Source organism: Dendrobates tinctorius, unplaced genomic scaffold, assembly GCF_039654945.1.
Source record: "Dendrobates tinctorius isolate UK_male_01 unplaced genomic scaffold, ASM3965494v1 ptg000353l, whole genome shotgun sequence".
Classification (NCBI taxonomy): Eukaryota; Metazoa; Chordata; class Amphibia; order Anura; family Dendrobatidae; genus Dendrobates; species Dendrobates tinctorius.
The window spans coordinates 2,609,482-2,624,425 of NW_027362019.1; the positions used below are offsets into that span (position 1 = coordinate 2,609,482).

The 14,944-nt window shown below is 54.8% G+C and overlaps 1 protein-coding gene across 3 annotated transcripts in view; it reads left to right on the top strand.

The window, feature by feature from the left end:
- Positions 1 to 14,944, top strand: part of ARHGEF39 (Rho guanine nucleotide exchange factor 39) — an 83,477-nt gene that overhangs the window by 53,400 nt on the left and 15,133 nt on the right. For all 3 annotated transcript variants that reach the window (XM_073562501.1, XM_073562502.1, XM_073562503.1), the window contains exon 7: positions 7,157 to 7,285. In XM_073562501.1, coding sequence (XP_073418602.1) covers positions 7,157 to 7,285 — 129 coding nt within the window. The remainder of the gene's footprint in view (positions 1 to 7,156; positions 7,286 to 14,944) is intronic.

The window sequence follows — 14,944 nt, forward strand, 5'->3', positions numbered from 1 at the left end:
CCTTTCCTCATTCAGTGTGACTCTTTCCTCAGGAGCGCTGCTCTCTGTGACTGACCTTTCCTCATTCAGTGTGACTCTTCCCTCAGGAGCGCTGCTCTCTGTGACTGTCCTTTCCTCATTCTCTGTGACTCTTCCCTCAGGTGCACTGCTCGCTGTGTCTGACCTTTCCTCATTCAGTGTGATTCTTCCCTCAGGAGCACTGCTCGCTGTGTCTGACCTTTTCTCATTCAGTGTGATTCTTCCCTCAGGAGCGCTGCTCGCTGTGTCTGACCTTTCCTCATTCAGTGTGACTCTTCCCTCAGGAGCACTGCTCGCTGTGTCTGACCTTTCCTCATTCAGTGTGACTCTTCCCTCAGGAGTGCTGCTCGCTGTGTCTGACCTTTCCTCATTCAGTGTTTCTCTTCCCTCAGGAGCGCTGCTCGCTGTGACTGACCTTTCCTCATTCAGTGTGACTCTTCCCTCAGGAGCGCTGCTCGCTGTGTCTGACCTTTCCTCATTCAGTGTGACTCTTCCCTCAGGAGCGCTGCTCTCTGTGACTGATTTTTCCTCATTCAGTGTGACTCTTCCCTCAGGAGCGCTGCTCGCTGTGACTGACCTTTCCTCATTCAGTGTGACTCTTCGCTCAGGAGCGCTGCTCGCTGTGACTGATCTTTCCTCATTCAGTGTGACTCTTTCCTCAGGAGCGCTGCTGTCTGTGACTGACCTTTCCTCATTCAGTATGACTCTTCCCTCAGGAGCACTGCTCGCTGTGTCTGACCTTTCCTCATTCAGTGTGACTCTTCCCTCAGGAGCGCTGCTCGCTGTGTCTGACCTTTCCTCATTCAGTGTTACTCTTCCCTCAGGAGCGCTGCTCGCTGTGACTGACCTTTCCTCATTCAGTGTGACTCTTCCCTCAGGAGCGCTGCTCGCTGTGTCTGACCTTTCCTCATTCAGTGTGACTCTTCCCTCAGGAGCGCTGCTCGCTGTGACTGACCTTTCCTCATTCAGTGTGACTCTTCCCTCAGGAGCGCTGCTCGCTGTGTCTGACCTTTCCTCATTCAGTGTGACTCTTCTCTCAGGAGCGCTGCTCTCTGTGACTGACCTTTCCTCATTCAGTGTGACATTTCCCTCAGGAGCGCTGCTCGCTGTGTCTGACCTTTCCTCATTCAGTGTGACTCTTCCCTCAAGAGCGCTGCTCTCTGTGACTGACCTTTCCTCATTCAGTGTGACTCTTTCCTCAGGAGTGCTGCTCTCTGTGACTGACCTTTCCTCATTCTCTGTGACTCTTCCCTCAGGAGCGCTGCTCTCTGTGACTGATCTTTCCTCATTCAGTGTGACTCTTTCCTCAGGAGCGCTGCTCTCTGTGACTGACCTTTCCTCATTCAGTGTGATTCTTCCCTCAGGAGCGCTGCTCGCTGTGACTGACCTTTCCTCATTCTCTGTGACTCTTCCCTCAGGAGCACTGCTCGCTGTGTCTGACCTTTCCTCATTCTGTGTGACTCTTCCCTCAGGAGCGCTGCTCGCTGTGACTGACCTTTCCTCATTCTCTGTGACTCTTCCCTCAGGAGCGCTGCTCGCTGTGACTGACCTTTCCTCATTCAGTGTGACTCTTCCCTCAGGAGCGCTGCTCTCTGTGACTGACCTTTCCTCATTCACTGTGACTCTTCCCTCAGGAGCGCTGCTCGCTGTGACTGACCTTTCATCATTCAGTGTGACTCTTCCCTCAGGTGCACTGCTCTCTGTGACTGACCTTTCCTCATTCAGTGTGACTCTTCCCTCAGGAGCGCTGCTCTCTATGTCTGACCTTTCCTCATTCAGTGTGACTCTTCCCTCAGGAGCGCTGCTCGCTGTGACTGACCTTTCCTCATTCAGTGTGACTCTTCCCTCAGGAGCGCTGCTCTCTGTGACTGACCTTTCCTCATTCAGTGTGACTCTTCCCTCAGGTGCACTGCTCGCTGTGACTGACCTTTCCTCATTCAGTGTGACTCTTCCCTCAGGAGCGCTGCTCGCTGTGTCTGACCTTTCCTCATTCAGTGTGACTCTTCCCTCAGGAGCGCTGCTCGCTGTGACTGACCTTTCCTCATTCAGTGTGACTCTTCCCTCAGGAGCGCTGCTCGCTGTGTCTGACCTTTCCTCATTCAGTGTGACTCTTCCCTCAGGAGCGCTGCTCGCTGTGACTGACCTTTCCTCATTCAGTGTGACTCTTCCCTCAGGAGCGCTGCTCGCTGTGACTGACCTTTCCTCATTCAGTGTGACTCTTCCCTCAGGAGCGCTGCTCTCCGTGACTGACCTTTCCTCATTCAGTGTGACTCTTCCCTCAGGAGCGCTGCTCTCTATGACTGACCTTTCCTCATTCAGTGTGACTCTTCCCTCAGGAGCGCTGCTCTCTGTGACTGACCTTTCCTCATTCAGTGTGACTCTTCCCTCAGGAGCACTGCTCTCTGTGACTGACCTTTCCTCATTCACTGTGACTCTTCCCTCAGGAGCGCTGCTCGCTGTGACTGACCTTTCATCATTCAGTGTGACTCTTCCCTCAGGTGCACTGCTCTCTGTGACTGACCTTTCCTCATTCAGTGTGACTCTTCCCTCAGGAGCGCTGCTCTCTATGTCTGACCTTTCCTCATTCAGTGTGACTCTTCCCTCAGGAGCGCTGCTCGCTGTGACTGACCTTTCCTCATTCAGTGTGACTCTTCCCTCAGGAGCGCTGCTCTCTGTGACAGACCTTTCCTCATTCAGTGTGACTCTTCCCTCAGGTGCACTGCTCTCTGTGACTGATTTCCTCATTCAGTGTGACTCTTCCCTCAGGAGCGCTGCTCTCTGTGACTGACCTTTCCTCATTCACTGTGACTCTTTCCTCAGGAGCGCTGCTCTCTGTGACTGACCTTTCCTCATTCACTGTGACTCTTCCCTCAGGAGCGCTGCTCGCTGTGACTGACCTTTCATCATTCAGTGTGACTCTTCCCTCAGGTGCACTGCTCTCTGTGACTGACCTTTCCTCATTCAGTGTGACTCTTCCCTCAGGAGCGCTGCTCTCTATGTCTGACCTTTCCTCATTCAGTGTGACTCTTCCCTCAGGAGCGCTGCTCGCTGTGACTGACCTTTCCTCATTCAGTGTGACTCTTCCCTCAGGAGCGCTGCTCTCTGTGACAGACCTTTCCTCATTCAGTGTGACTCTTCCCTCAGGTGCACTGCTCTCTGTGACTGATTTCCTCATTCAGTGTGACTCTTCCCTCAGGAGCGCTGCTCTCTGTGACTGACCTTTCCTCATTCACTGTGACTCTTCCCTCAGGAGCGCTGCTGTCTGTGACTGACCTTTCCTTATTCAGTGTGACTCTTCCCTCAGGAGCGCTGCTCTCTGTGACTGTCCTTTCCTCATTCTCTGTGACTCTTCCCTCAGGTGCACTGCTCGCTGTGTCTGACCTTTCCTCATTCAGTGTGATTCTTCCCTCAGGAGCACTGCTCACTGTGTCTGACCTTTCCTCATTCAGTGTGACTCTTCCCTCAGGAGCTCTGCTCGCTGTGACTGACCTTTCCTCATTCAGTGTGACTCTTCCCTCAGGAGCACTGCTCGCTGTGTCTGACCTTTCCTCATTCAGTGTGACTCTTCCCTCAGGAGCGCTGCTCGCTGTGTCTGACCTTTCCTCATTCAGTGTGACTCTTCCCTCAGGAGCGCTGCTCGCTGTGACTGACCTTTCCTCATTCAGTGTGACTCTTCCCTCAGGAGCGCTGCTCGCTGTGACTGACCTTTCCTCATTCAGTGTGACTCTTCCCACAGGAGCACTGCTCTCTGTGACTGACCTTTCCTCATTCAGTGTGACTCTTCCCTCAGGAGCACTGCTCTCTGTGACTGATCTTTCCTCATTCAGTGTGACTCTTCCCTCAGGAGCGCTGCTCTCTGTGACTGACCTTTCCTCATTCAGTGTGACTCTTCCCTCAGGAGCGCTGCTCGCTGTGACTGACCTTTCCTCATTCAGTGTGACTCTTCCCTCAGGAGCACTGCTCTCTGTGACTGATCTTTCCTCATTCAGTGTGACTCTTTCCTCAGGAGCGCTGCTGTCTGTGACTGACCTTTCCTCATTCAGTATGACTCTTCCCTCAGGAGCACTGCTCGCTGTGTCTGACCTTTCCTCATTCAGTGTGACTCTTCCCTCAGGAGCGCTGCTCGCTGTGTCTGACCTTTCCTCATTCAGTGTTACTCTTCCCTCAGGAGCGCTGCTCGCTGTGACTGACCTTTCCTCATTCAGTGTGACTCTTCCCTCAGGAGCGCTGCTCGCTGTGTCTGACCTTTCCTCATTCAGTGTGAGTCTTCCCTCAGGAGCGCTGCTCTCTGTGACTGACCTTTCCTCATTCAGTGTGACTCTTCCCTCAGGAGCGCTGCTCGCTGTGACTGACCTTTCCTCATTCAGTGTGACTCTTCCCTCAGGAGCGCTGCTCGCTGTGTCTGACCTTTCCTCATTCAGTGTGACACTTCCCTCAGGAGCGCTGCTCGCTGTGACTGACCTTTCCTCATTCAGTGTGACTCTTCCCACAGGAGCACTGCTCTCTGTGACTGACCTTTCCTCATTCAGTGTGACTCTTCCCTCAGGAGCGCTGCTCGCTGTGACTGACCTTTCCTCATTCAGTGTGACTCTTCCCTCAGGAGCGCTGCTCGCTGTGTCTGACCTTTCCTCATTCAGTGTGACTCTTCCCTCAGGAGCGCTGCTCTCTGTGACTGATCTTTCCTCATTCAGTGTTACTCTTTCCTCAGGAGCGCTGCTCTCTGTGACTGACCTTTCCTCATTCAGTGTGATTCTTCCCTCAGGAGCGCTGCTCGCTGTGACTGACCTTTCCTCATTCTCTGTGACTCTTCCCTCAGGAGCACTGCTCGCTGTGTCTGACCTTTCCTCATTCTGTGTGACTCTTCCCTCAGGAGCGCTGCTCGCTGTGACTGACCTTTCCTCATTCTCTGTGACTCTTCCCTCAGGAGCGCTGCTCGCTGTGACTGACCTTTCCTCATTCAGTGTGACTCTTCCCTCAGGAGCGCTGCTCTCTGTGACTGACCTTTCCTTATTCACTGTGACTCTTCCCTCAGGAGCGCTGCTCGCTGTGACTGACCTTTCATCATTCAGTGTGACTCTTCCCTCAGGAGCGCTGCTCGCTGTGACTGACCTTTCCTCATTCAGTGTGACTCTTCCCTCAGGTGCACTGCTCGCTGTGTCTGACCTTTCCTCATTCAGTGTGACTCTTCCCTCAGGAGCGCTGCTCTCTGTGACTGACCTTTCCTCATTCAGTGTGACTCTTCCCTCAGGAGCACTGCTCGCTGTGACTGACCTTTCATCATTCAGTGTGACTCTTCCCTCAGGAGCGCTGCTCGCTGTGACTGACCTTTCCTCATTCAGTGTGACTCTTCCCTCAGGTGCACTGCTCGCTGTGACTGACCTTTCCTCATTCGGTGTGACTCTTCCCTCAGGAGCGCTGCTCTCTGTGACTGACCTTTCCTCATTCACTGTGACTCTTCCCTCAGGAGCGCTGCTCGCTGTGACTGACCTTTCATCATTCAGTGTGACTCTTCCCTCAGGAGCGCTGCTCGCTGTGACTGACCTTTCCTCATTCAGTGTGACTCTTCCCTCAGGAGCGCTGCTCGCTGTGACTGACCTTTCCTCATTCAGTGTGACTCTTCCCTCAGGAGCGCTGCTCGCTGTGTCTGACCTTTCCTCATTCAGTGTGACTCTTCTCTCAGGAGCGCTGCTCTCTGTGACTGATCTTTCCTCATTCAGTGTTACTCTTTCCTCAGGAGCGCTGCTCTCTGTGACTGACCTTTCCTCATTCAGTGTGATTCTTCCCTCAGGAGCGCTGCTCGCTGTGACTGACCTTTCCTCATTCTCTGTGACTCTTCCCTCAGGAGCACTGCTCGCTGTGTCTGACCTTTCCTCATTCTGTGTGACTCTTCCCTCAGGAGCGCTGCTCGCTGTGACTGACCTTTCCTCATTCTCTGTGACTCTTCCCTCAGGAGCGCTGCTCGCTGTGACTGACCTTTCCTCATTCAGTGTGACTCTTCCCTCAGGAGCGCTGCTCTCTGTGACTGACCTTTCCTCATTCACTGTGACTCTTCCCTCAGGAGCGCTGCTCGCTGTGACTGACCTTTCATCATTCAGTGTGACTCTTCCCTCAGGAGCGCTGCTCGCTGTGACTGACCTTTCCTTATTCAGTGTGACTCTTCCCTCAGGTGCACTGCTCGCTGTGTCTGACCTTTCCTCATTCAGTGTGACTCTTCCCTCAGGAGCGCTGCTCTCTGTGACTGACCTTTCCTCATTCAGTGTGACTCTTCCCTCAGGAGCACTGCTCGCTGTGACTGACCTTTCATCATTCAGTGTGACTCTTCCCTCAGGAGCGCTGCTCGCTGTGACTGACCTTTCCTCATTCAGTGTGACTCTTCCCTCAGGTGCACTGCTCGCTGTGACTGACCTTTCCTCATTCGGTGTGACTCTTCCCTCAGGAGCGCTGCTCTCTGTGACTGACCTTTCCTCATTCACTGTGACTCTTCCCTCAGGAGCGCTGCTCGCTGTGACTGACCTTTCATCATTCAGTGTGACTCTTCCCTCAGGAGCGCTGCTCGCTGTGACTGACCTTTCCTCATTCAGTGTGACTCTTCCCTCAGGAGCGCTGCTCGCTGTGACTGACCTTTCCTCATTCAGTGTGACTCTTCCCACAGGAGCGCTGCTCGCTGTGACTGACCTTTCCTCATTCAGTGTAACTCTTCCCTCATGAGCGCTGCTCGCTGTGTCTGACCTTTCCTCATTCAGTGTGACTCTTCCCTCAGGAGCGCTGCTCGCTGTGTCTGACCTTTCCTCATTCAGTGTGACTCTTCCCGCAGGAGCGCTGCTCGCTGTGACTGACCTTTCCTCATTCAGTGTGACTCTTCCCTCAGGAGCGCTGCTCTCTGTGACTGACCTTTCCTCATTCAGTGTGACTCTAACCTCAGGACCGCTGCTCTCTGTGACTGACCTTTCCTCATTCAGTGTGACTCTTCCCTCAGGAGCGCTGCTCGCTGTGACTGACCTTTCCTCATTCAGTGTGACTCTTCCCACAGGAGCACTGCTCTCTGTGTCTGACCTTTCCTCATTCAGTGTGACTCTTCCCTCAGGAGCGCTGCTCGCTGTGACTGACCTTTCCTCATTCAGTGTGACTCTTCCCTCAGGAGCGCTGCTCGCTGTGACTGAAGTGTGTGATCACATAGAGAACTTGCAGCAGGTCCAAGAAAACGATCAACAGCTGAGAAGAGTTCAAAGGCTACTGAAAGGTCGAAAGATCCGTATTGTGTCACCAGGTGCGTGTAGGAAACAGTCATCCGCGTAGAGGGAGAGAAACCGTCAACATGAGCTGTGACAAACATAGCGGCTCAACTCTGCTACATCAGGCCGGACAATCATCACGGAAATAACAAAAAATGTACCTGTTCAATTGAAACTGAGGAGTAGGGAAGGACAACCGGCAGCGAGTACTGAGGAGGAGAGAAGTGACTGAGCGAGGACTGAGGAGGAGAGAACAGACTGATACCGGGGCCTGATGAGGAGAGAACAGACTGATACCGGGGCCTGATGAGGAGAGAACAGACTGATACCGGGGACTGAGGAGGAGAGAACAGACTGATACCGGGGACTGATGAGGAGAGAACAGACTGATACCGGGGCCTGATGAGGAGAGAACAGACTGATACCGGGGACTGATGAGGAGAGAACAGACTGATACCGGGGACTGAGGAGGAGAGAACAGACTGATACCGGGGACTGAGGAGGAGAGAACAGACTGATACCGGGGACTGATGAGGAGAGAACAGACTGATACCGGGGCCTGATGAGGAGAGAACAGACTGATACCGGGGACTGAGGAGTAGAGAACAGACTGATACCGTGGACTGATGAGGAGAGAACAGACTGATACCGGGGACTGATGAGGAGAGAACAGACTGATACCGGGGACTGAGGAGGAGAGAACAGACTGATACCGGGGACTGAGGAGGAGAGAACAGACTGATACCGGGGACTGAGGAGGAGAGAACAGACTGATACCGGGGACTGAGGAGGAGAGAACAGACTGATACCGGGGACTGAGGAGGAGAGAACAGACTGATACCGGGGACTGAGGAGGAGAGAACAGACTGATACCGGGGACTGAGGAGGAGAGAACAGACTGATACCGGGGACTGAGGAGGAGAGAACAGACTGATACCGGGGACTGAGGAGGAGAGAACAGACTGATACCGGGGACTGAGGAGGAGAGAACAGACTGATACCGGGGACTGAGGAGGAGAGAACAGACTGATACCGGGGACTGAGGAGGAGAGAACAGACTGATACCGGGGACTGAGGAGGAGAGAACAGACTGATACCGGGGACTGAGGAGCAGAGAACCGACTGATACCGGGGCCTGAGGAGGTGGAGAACTGACTGAGACCGGGGACTGAGGAGGAGGGAACCGATTGATACCAGGGACTGAGGAGCAGAGAACCGACTGATACCGGGGACTGAGGAGGAGAGAACAGACTGATACCGGGGACTGAGGAGGAGAGAACAGACTGATACCGGGGACTGAGGAGGAGGAGAACCGACTGATACCGAGGACTGAGGAGGAGGAGAACCGACTGATACCGGGGACTGAGGAGGAGGAGAACCAACAGATACCGGGGACTGATGAGGAGAGAATCGACTGATACTGGGGACTGAGGAGCAGAAAACCGACTGATACCGGGGACTGATGAGAGAGCAGACTGATACCGGGGACTGATGAGAGAGCCGACTGATACCGGGGCCTGAGGAGCAGAGAACCGACTGATACCCGGGACTGAGGAGGAGAGAACAGACTGATACCAGGGACTGAGGAGGAGAGAACAGACTGATACCGGGGAATGAGGAGCAGAGAACCGACTGATACCCGGGACTGAGGATCAGAGAACCGACTGATACCAGGGACTGAGGAGGAGAGAAGAGACTGATAGCCGGGACTGAGGAGGAGAGAAGAGACTGATAGCCGGGACTGAGGAGGAGAGAAGAGACTGATACCGGGGACTGAGGAGGAGAGAAGAGACTGATACCGGGGACTGAGGAGGAGAGAACAGACTGATACCGGGGACTGAGGAGGAGAGAACAGACTGATACCCGGGACTGAGGAGCAGAGAACAGACTGATACCCGGGACTGAGGAGCAGAGAACCGACTGATGCACGGGACTGAGGAGGAGAGAAGAGACTGATACCGGGGACTGAGGAGGAGAGAACAGACTGATACCCGGGACTGAGGAGGAGAGAACAGACTGATACCGGGGACTGAGGAGGAGAGAACAGACTGATACCCGGGACTGAGGAGGAGAGAACAGACTGATACCCGGGACTGAGGAGCAGAGAACCGACTGATGCACGGGACTGAGGAGGAGAGAACCGACTGATACCGGGGACTGAGGAGGAGAGAACCGACTGATACCGGGGACTGAGGAGGAGAGAACAGACTGATACCCGGGACTGAGGAGGAGAGAACAGACTGATACCCGGGACTGAGGAGGAGAGAACAGACTGATACCCGGGACTGAGGAGGAGAGAACAGACTGATACCGGGGACTGAGGAGGAGAGAACAGACTGATACCGGGGACTGAGGAGGAGAGAACAGACTGATACCGGGGACTAAGGAGCAGAGAACCGACTGATACCCGGGACTGAGGAGCACAGAACCGACTGATACACAGGACTGAGGAGGAGAGAGCAGACTGATACCAGGGACTGAGGAGCACAGAACCGACTGATACACAGGACTGAGGAGGAGAGAACAGACTGATACCGGGGACTAAGGAGCAGAGAACCGACTGATACACAGGACTGAGGAGGAGAGAGCAGACTGATACCGGGGACTGAGGAGCAGAGAACCGACTGATACCCGGGACTGAGGAGGAGAGAACAGACTGATACCAGGGACTGAGGAGGAGAGAACATACTGATACCCGGGACTGAGGAGGAGAGAACAGACTGATACCGGGGACTGAGGAGGAGAGAACAGACTGATACCGGGGACTGAGGAGGAGAGAACAGACTGATACCGGGGACTGAGGAGCAGAGAACCGACTGATACCCGGGACTGAGGAGCACAGAACCGACTGATACACAGGACTGAGGAGGAGAGAGCAGACTGATACCGGGGACTGAGTAGCAGAGAACCGACTGATACCCGGGACTGAGGAGGAGAGAACCGACTGATACCGGGGACTGAGGAGGAGAGAACAGACTGATACCGGGGACTGAGGAGGAGAGAACAGTCTGATACCGGGGACTAAGGAGCAGAGAACCGACTGCTACCCGGGACTGAGGAGCACAGAACCGACTGATACACAGGACTGAGGAGCAGAGAACCGACTGATACCCGGGACTGAGGAGCACAGAACCGACTGATACACAGGACTGAGGAGGAGAGAGCAGACTGATACCGGGGACTGAGGAGCAGAGAACCGACTGATACCCGGGACTGAGGAGGAGAGAACAGACTGATACCAGGGACTGAGGAGGAGAGAACAGACTGATACCGGGGCCTGAGGAGCAGAGAACAGACTGATACCCGGGACTGAGGAGCAAAGAACTGACTGATGCACGAGACTGAGGAGGAGAGAACCGACTGATACCGGGGACTGAGGAGGAGAGAACCGACTGATACCGGGGACTGAGGAGCAGAGAACAGACTGATACCCGGGACTGAGGAGCAGAGAACCGACTGATAACCGGGACTGAGGAGCAGAGAACCGACTGATACACGGAACTGAGGAGCAGATAACCGACTGATGCACGGGACTGAGGAGGAGAGAACAGACTGATACCGGGGCCTGAGGTGCAGAGAACATACCAATACCGTGGCCTAAGGAGCAGAGAACCGACTGATACCGGGGACTGAGGAGCAGAGAACCGACTGATACCGGGGACTGAGGAGCAGAGAACCGACTGATACCAGGGACTGAGTAGGAGAGAACCGACTGATACCGGGGACTGAGGAGCAGAGAACCGACTGATACCGGGGACTGAGGAGGAGAGAACCAACTGATACCGGGGACTGAGGAGCAGAGAATCAACTGAGACTGGGACTGAGTAGGAGAGAACCGAGTGATACTGGGACTGGGGAGGAGAGAACTCGCTGATACCGGGGACTGAGGAGGAGAACCGACTAATGCCAGAGACTGAGGAGAGAACTGACTGATACTGGGGACTGAGGAGGAGAGAACCGACTGATACCGGGGACTGAGGAGCGGAGAACCGACTGATACCGGGGACTGAGAAGCAGAGTACCGACTGATACCGGGGACTGAGAAGCAGAGTACCGACTGATACCGGGGACTGAGGAGCAGAGAACCGACTGATACCGGGGACTGAGGAGCAGAGAACCGACTGATACCAGGGACTGAGGAGGAGAGAACCGACTGATACCGGGGACTGAGGAGGAGAGAACCGACTGATACCGGGGACTGAGGAGGAGAGAACCGACTGATACCGGGGACTGAGGAGGAGAGAACCGACTGATACCGGGGACTGAGTAGGAGAGAACCGACTGATACCGGGGGACTGAGGAGCAGAGAACCGACTGATACCGGGGACTGAGGAGCAGAGAACCGACTGATACCGGGGACTGAGGAGCAGAGAACCGACTGATACTGGGGACTGAGGAGGAGAGAACCGAGTGATACTGGGACTGGGGAGGAGAGAACTCACTGATACCGGGGACTGAGGAGCGGAGAAACGACTAATGCCAGGGACTGAGGAGAGAACTGACTGATACTGGGGACTGAGGAGGAGAGAACCGACTGATACCGGGGCCTGAGGTGCAGAGAACCGACTGATACCGTGGTCTAAGGAGCAGAGAACCGACTGATACCGGGGACTGAGGAGCAGAGAACCGACTGATACCGGGGACTGAGAAGCAGAGAACCGACTGTTACGAGGGACTGAGTAGGAGAAAACCGACTGATACCGGGGACTGAGGAGCTTAGAACCGACTGATACTGGGGACTGAGGAGGAGAGAACCAACTGATACCGGGGACTGAGTAGGAGAGAACCGACTGATACCGGGGACTGAGGAGCTTAGAACCGACTGATACCGGGGACTGAGGAGCAGAGAACCAACTGAGACTGGGACTGAGGAGGAGAGAACCGAGTGATACTGGGACTGAGGAGGAGAGAACCGACTGATACTGGGGACTGAGAAGGAGAGAACCGACTGATACTGGGGACTGAGAAGGAGAGAACCGACTGATACTGGGGACTGAGAAGGAGAGAACCGACTGATACTGGGGACTGAGGAGGAGAGAACCGACTGATACCAGGGACTGAGTAGGAGAGAACGGACTGATACCGGGCACTGAGGAGCTTAGAACCAACTGATGCCGGGGACTGAGGAGCAGAGAACCAACTGAGACTGGGACTGAGGAGGAGAGAACCGAGTGATACTGGGACTGAGGAGGAGAGAACCGACTGATACTGGGGACTGAGAAGGAGAGAACCGACTGATACTGGGGACTGAGAAGGAGAGAACCGACTGATACTGGGGACTGAGGAGGAGAGAACCGACTGATACCAGGGACTGAGTAGGAGAGAACCGACTGATACCGGGGACTGAGGAGCTTAGAACCGACTGATACCGGGGACTGAGGAGCAGAGAACCAACTGAGACTGGGACTGAGTAGGAGAGAACCGAGTGATACTGGGACTGAGGAGGAGAGAACTGACTGATACCGGGGACTGAGGAGCGGATAGCTGACTAATGCCAGGGACTGAGGAGATAACTGACTGATACTGGAGACTGAGGAGGAGAGAACCGACTGATACCGGGGACTGAGGAGCGGAGAACCGACTGATACCGGGGACTGAGAAGCAGAGTACCGACTGATACCGGGGACTGAGGAGCAGAGAACCAACTGATACCAGGGACTGAGGAGGAGAGAACCGACTGATACCGGGGACTGAGGAGGAGAGAACCGACTGATACCGGGGACCGAGGAGCAGAAAACCGACTGATACCGGGGCCTGAGGAGCAGAGAACCGACTGATACCGGGGACTGAGGAACAGAGAACCAACTGATACTGGGACTGAGGAGCAGAGAACCGACTGATACCGAACCAACTGATACCGGGGGACTGAGGAGCAGAGAACCGACTGATACCGGGAACTGAGGAACAGAGAACCAACTGATACTGTGCCTGAGGAGCAGAGAACCGACTGATCCCGGGGACTGAGGAGCAGAGAACCGACTGATACCGGGGACCGATGAGCAGAGAACCGACTGATACCGGGGACCGAGGAGCAGAGAACCGACTGATACCGGGGACCGAGGAGCAGAGAACCGACTGATACCGGGGACCGAGGAGCAGAGAACCGACTGATGCCGGAGACTGAGGAAAAGAGAAGCGACTAATATCGAGGACTGAGGAGGAGAGAACCAACTGATACCGGGGATTGAGGAGCAGAGAACCAACTGATACCGGGGACTGAGGATCAGAGAACCGACTGATACCGGGTTCTGAGGAGGAGAGAACCGACTGATACCGGTGACTGAGGAGCAGAGAACCGACTGATACTGGGGACTGAGGAGGAGAGAACCGACTGATACTGGGGACTGAGGAGGAGAGAACCGACTGATACCGGGGACTGAGGAGCGGAGAACCGACTGATACCGGGGGCTGAGGAGGAGAGAACCGACTGATACCGGGGACGGAGGAGCAGAGAACCGACTGATACCGGGGACTAAGGAGCAGAGAACCGACTGATACCCGGGACTGAGGAGCACAGAACCGACTGATACACAGGACTGAGGAGGAGAGAGCAGACTGATGCCAGGGACTGAGGAGCACATAACCGACTGATACACAGGACTGAGGAAGAGAGAACAGACTGATACCGGGGACTAAGGAGCAGAGAACCGACTGATACCCGGGACTGAGGAGCACAGAACCGACTGATACACAGGACTGAGGAGGAGAGAGCAGACTGATACCGGGGACTGAGGAGCAGAGAACCGACTGATACCCGGGACTGAGGAGGAGAGAACAGACTGATACCAGGGACTAATAATAATAATAATAATTTTTATTTAGTCCCTGGTATCAGTCTGTTCTCTGAGGAGGAGAGAACATACTGATACCCGGGACTGAGGAGGAGAGAACAGACTGATACCGGGGACTGAGGAGGAGAGAACAGACTGATACCGGGGACTGAGGAGGAGAGAACAGACTGATACCGGGGACTGAGGAGCAGAGAACCGACTGATACCCGGGACTGAGGAGCACAGAACCGACTGATACACAGGACTGAGGAGGAGAGAGCAGACTGATACCGGGGACTGAGTAGCAGAGAACCGACTGATACCGGGGACTGAGGAGGAGAGAACCGACTGATGCCGGGGACTGAGGAGGAGAGAACAGACTGATACCGGGGACTGAGGAGGAGAGAACAGTCTGATACCGGGGACTAAGGAGCAGAGAACCGACTGCTACCCGGGACTGAGGAGCACAGAACCGACTGATACACAGGACTGAGGAGCAGAGAACCGACTGATACCCGGGACTGAGGAGCACAGAACCGACTGATACACAGGACTGAGGAGGAGAGAGCAGACTGATACCGGGGACTTAGGAGCAGAGAACCGACTGATACCCGGGACTGAGGAGGAGAGAACAGACTGATACCAGGGACTGAGATGGAGAGAACAGACTGATACCGGGGCCTGAGGAGCAGAGAACAGACTGATACCCGGGACTGAGGAGCAAAGAACTGACTGATGCACGAGACTGAGGAGGAGAGAACCGACTGATACCGGGGACTGAGGAGGAGAGAACCGACTGATACCGGGGACTGAGGAGCAGAGAACAGACTGATACCCGGGACTGAGGAGCAGAGAACCGACTGATACCCGGGACTGAGGAGCAGAGAACCGACTGATACACGGGACTGAGGAGCAGATAACCGA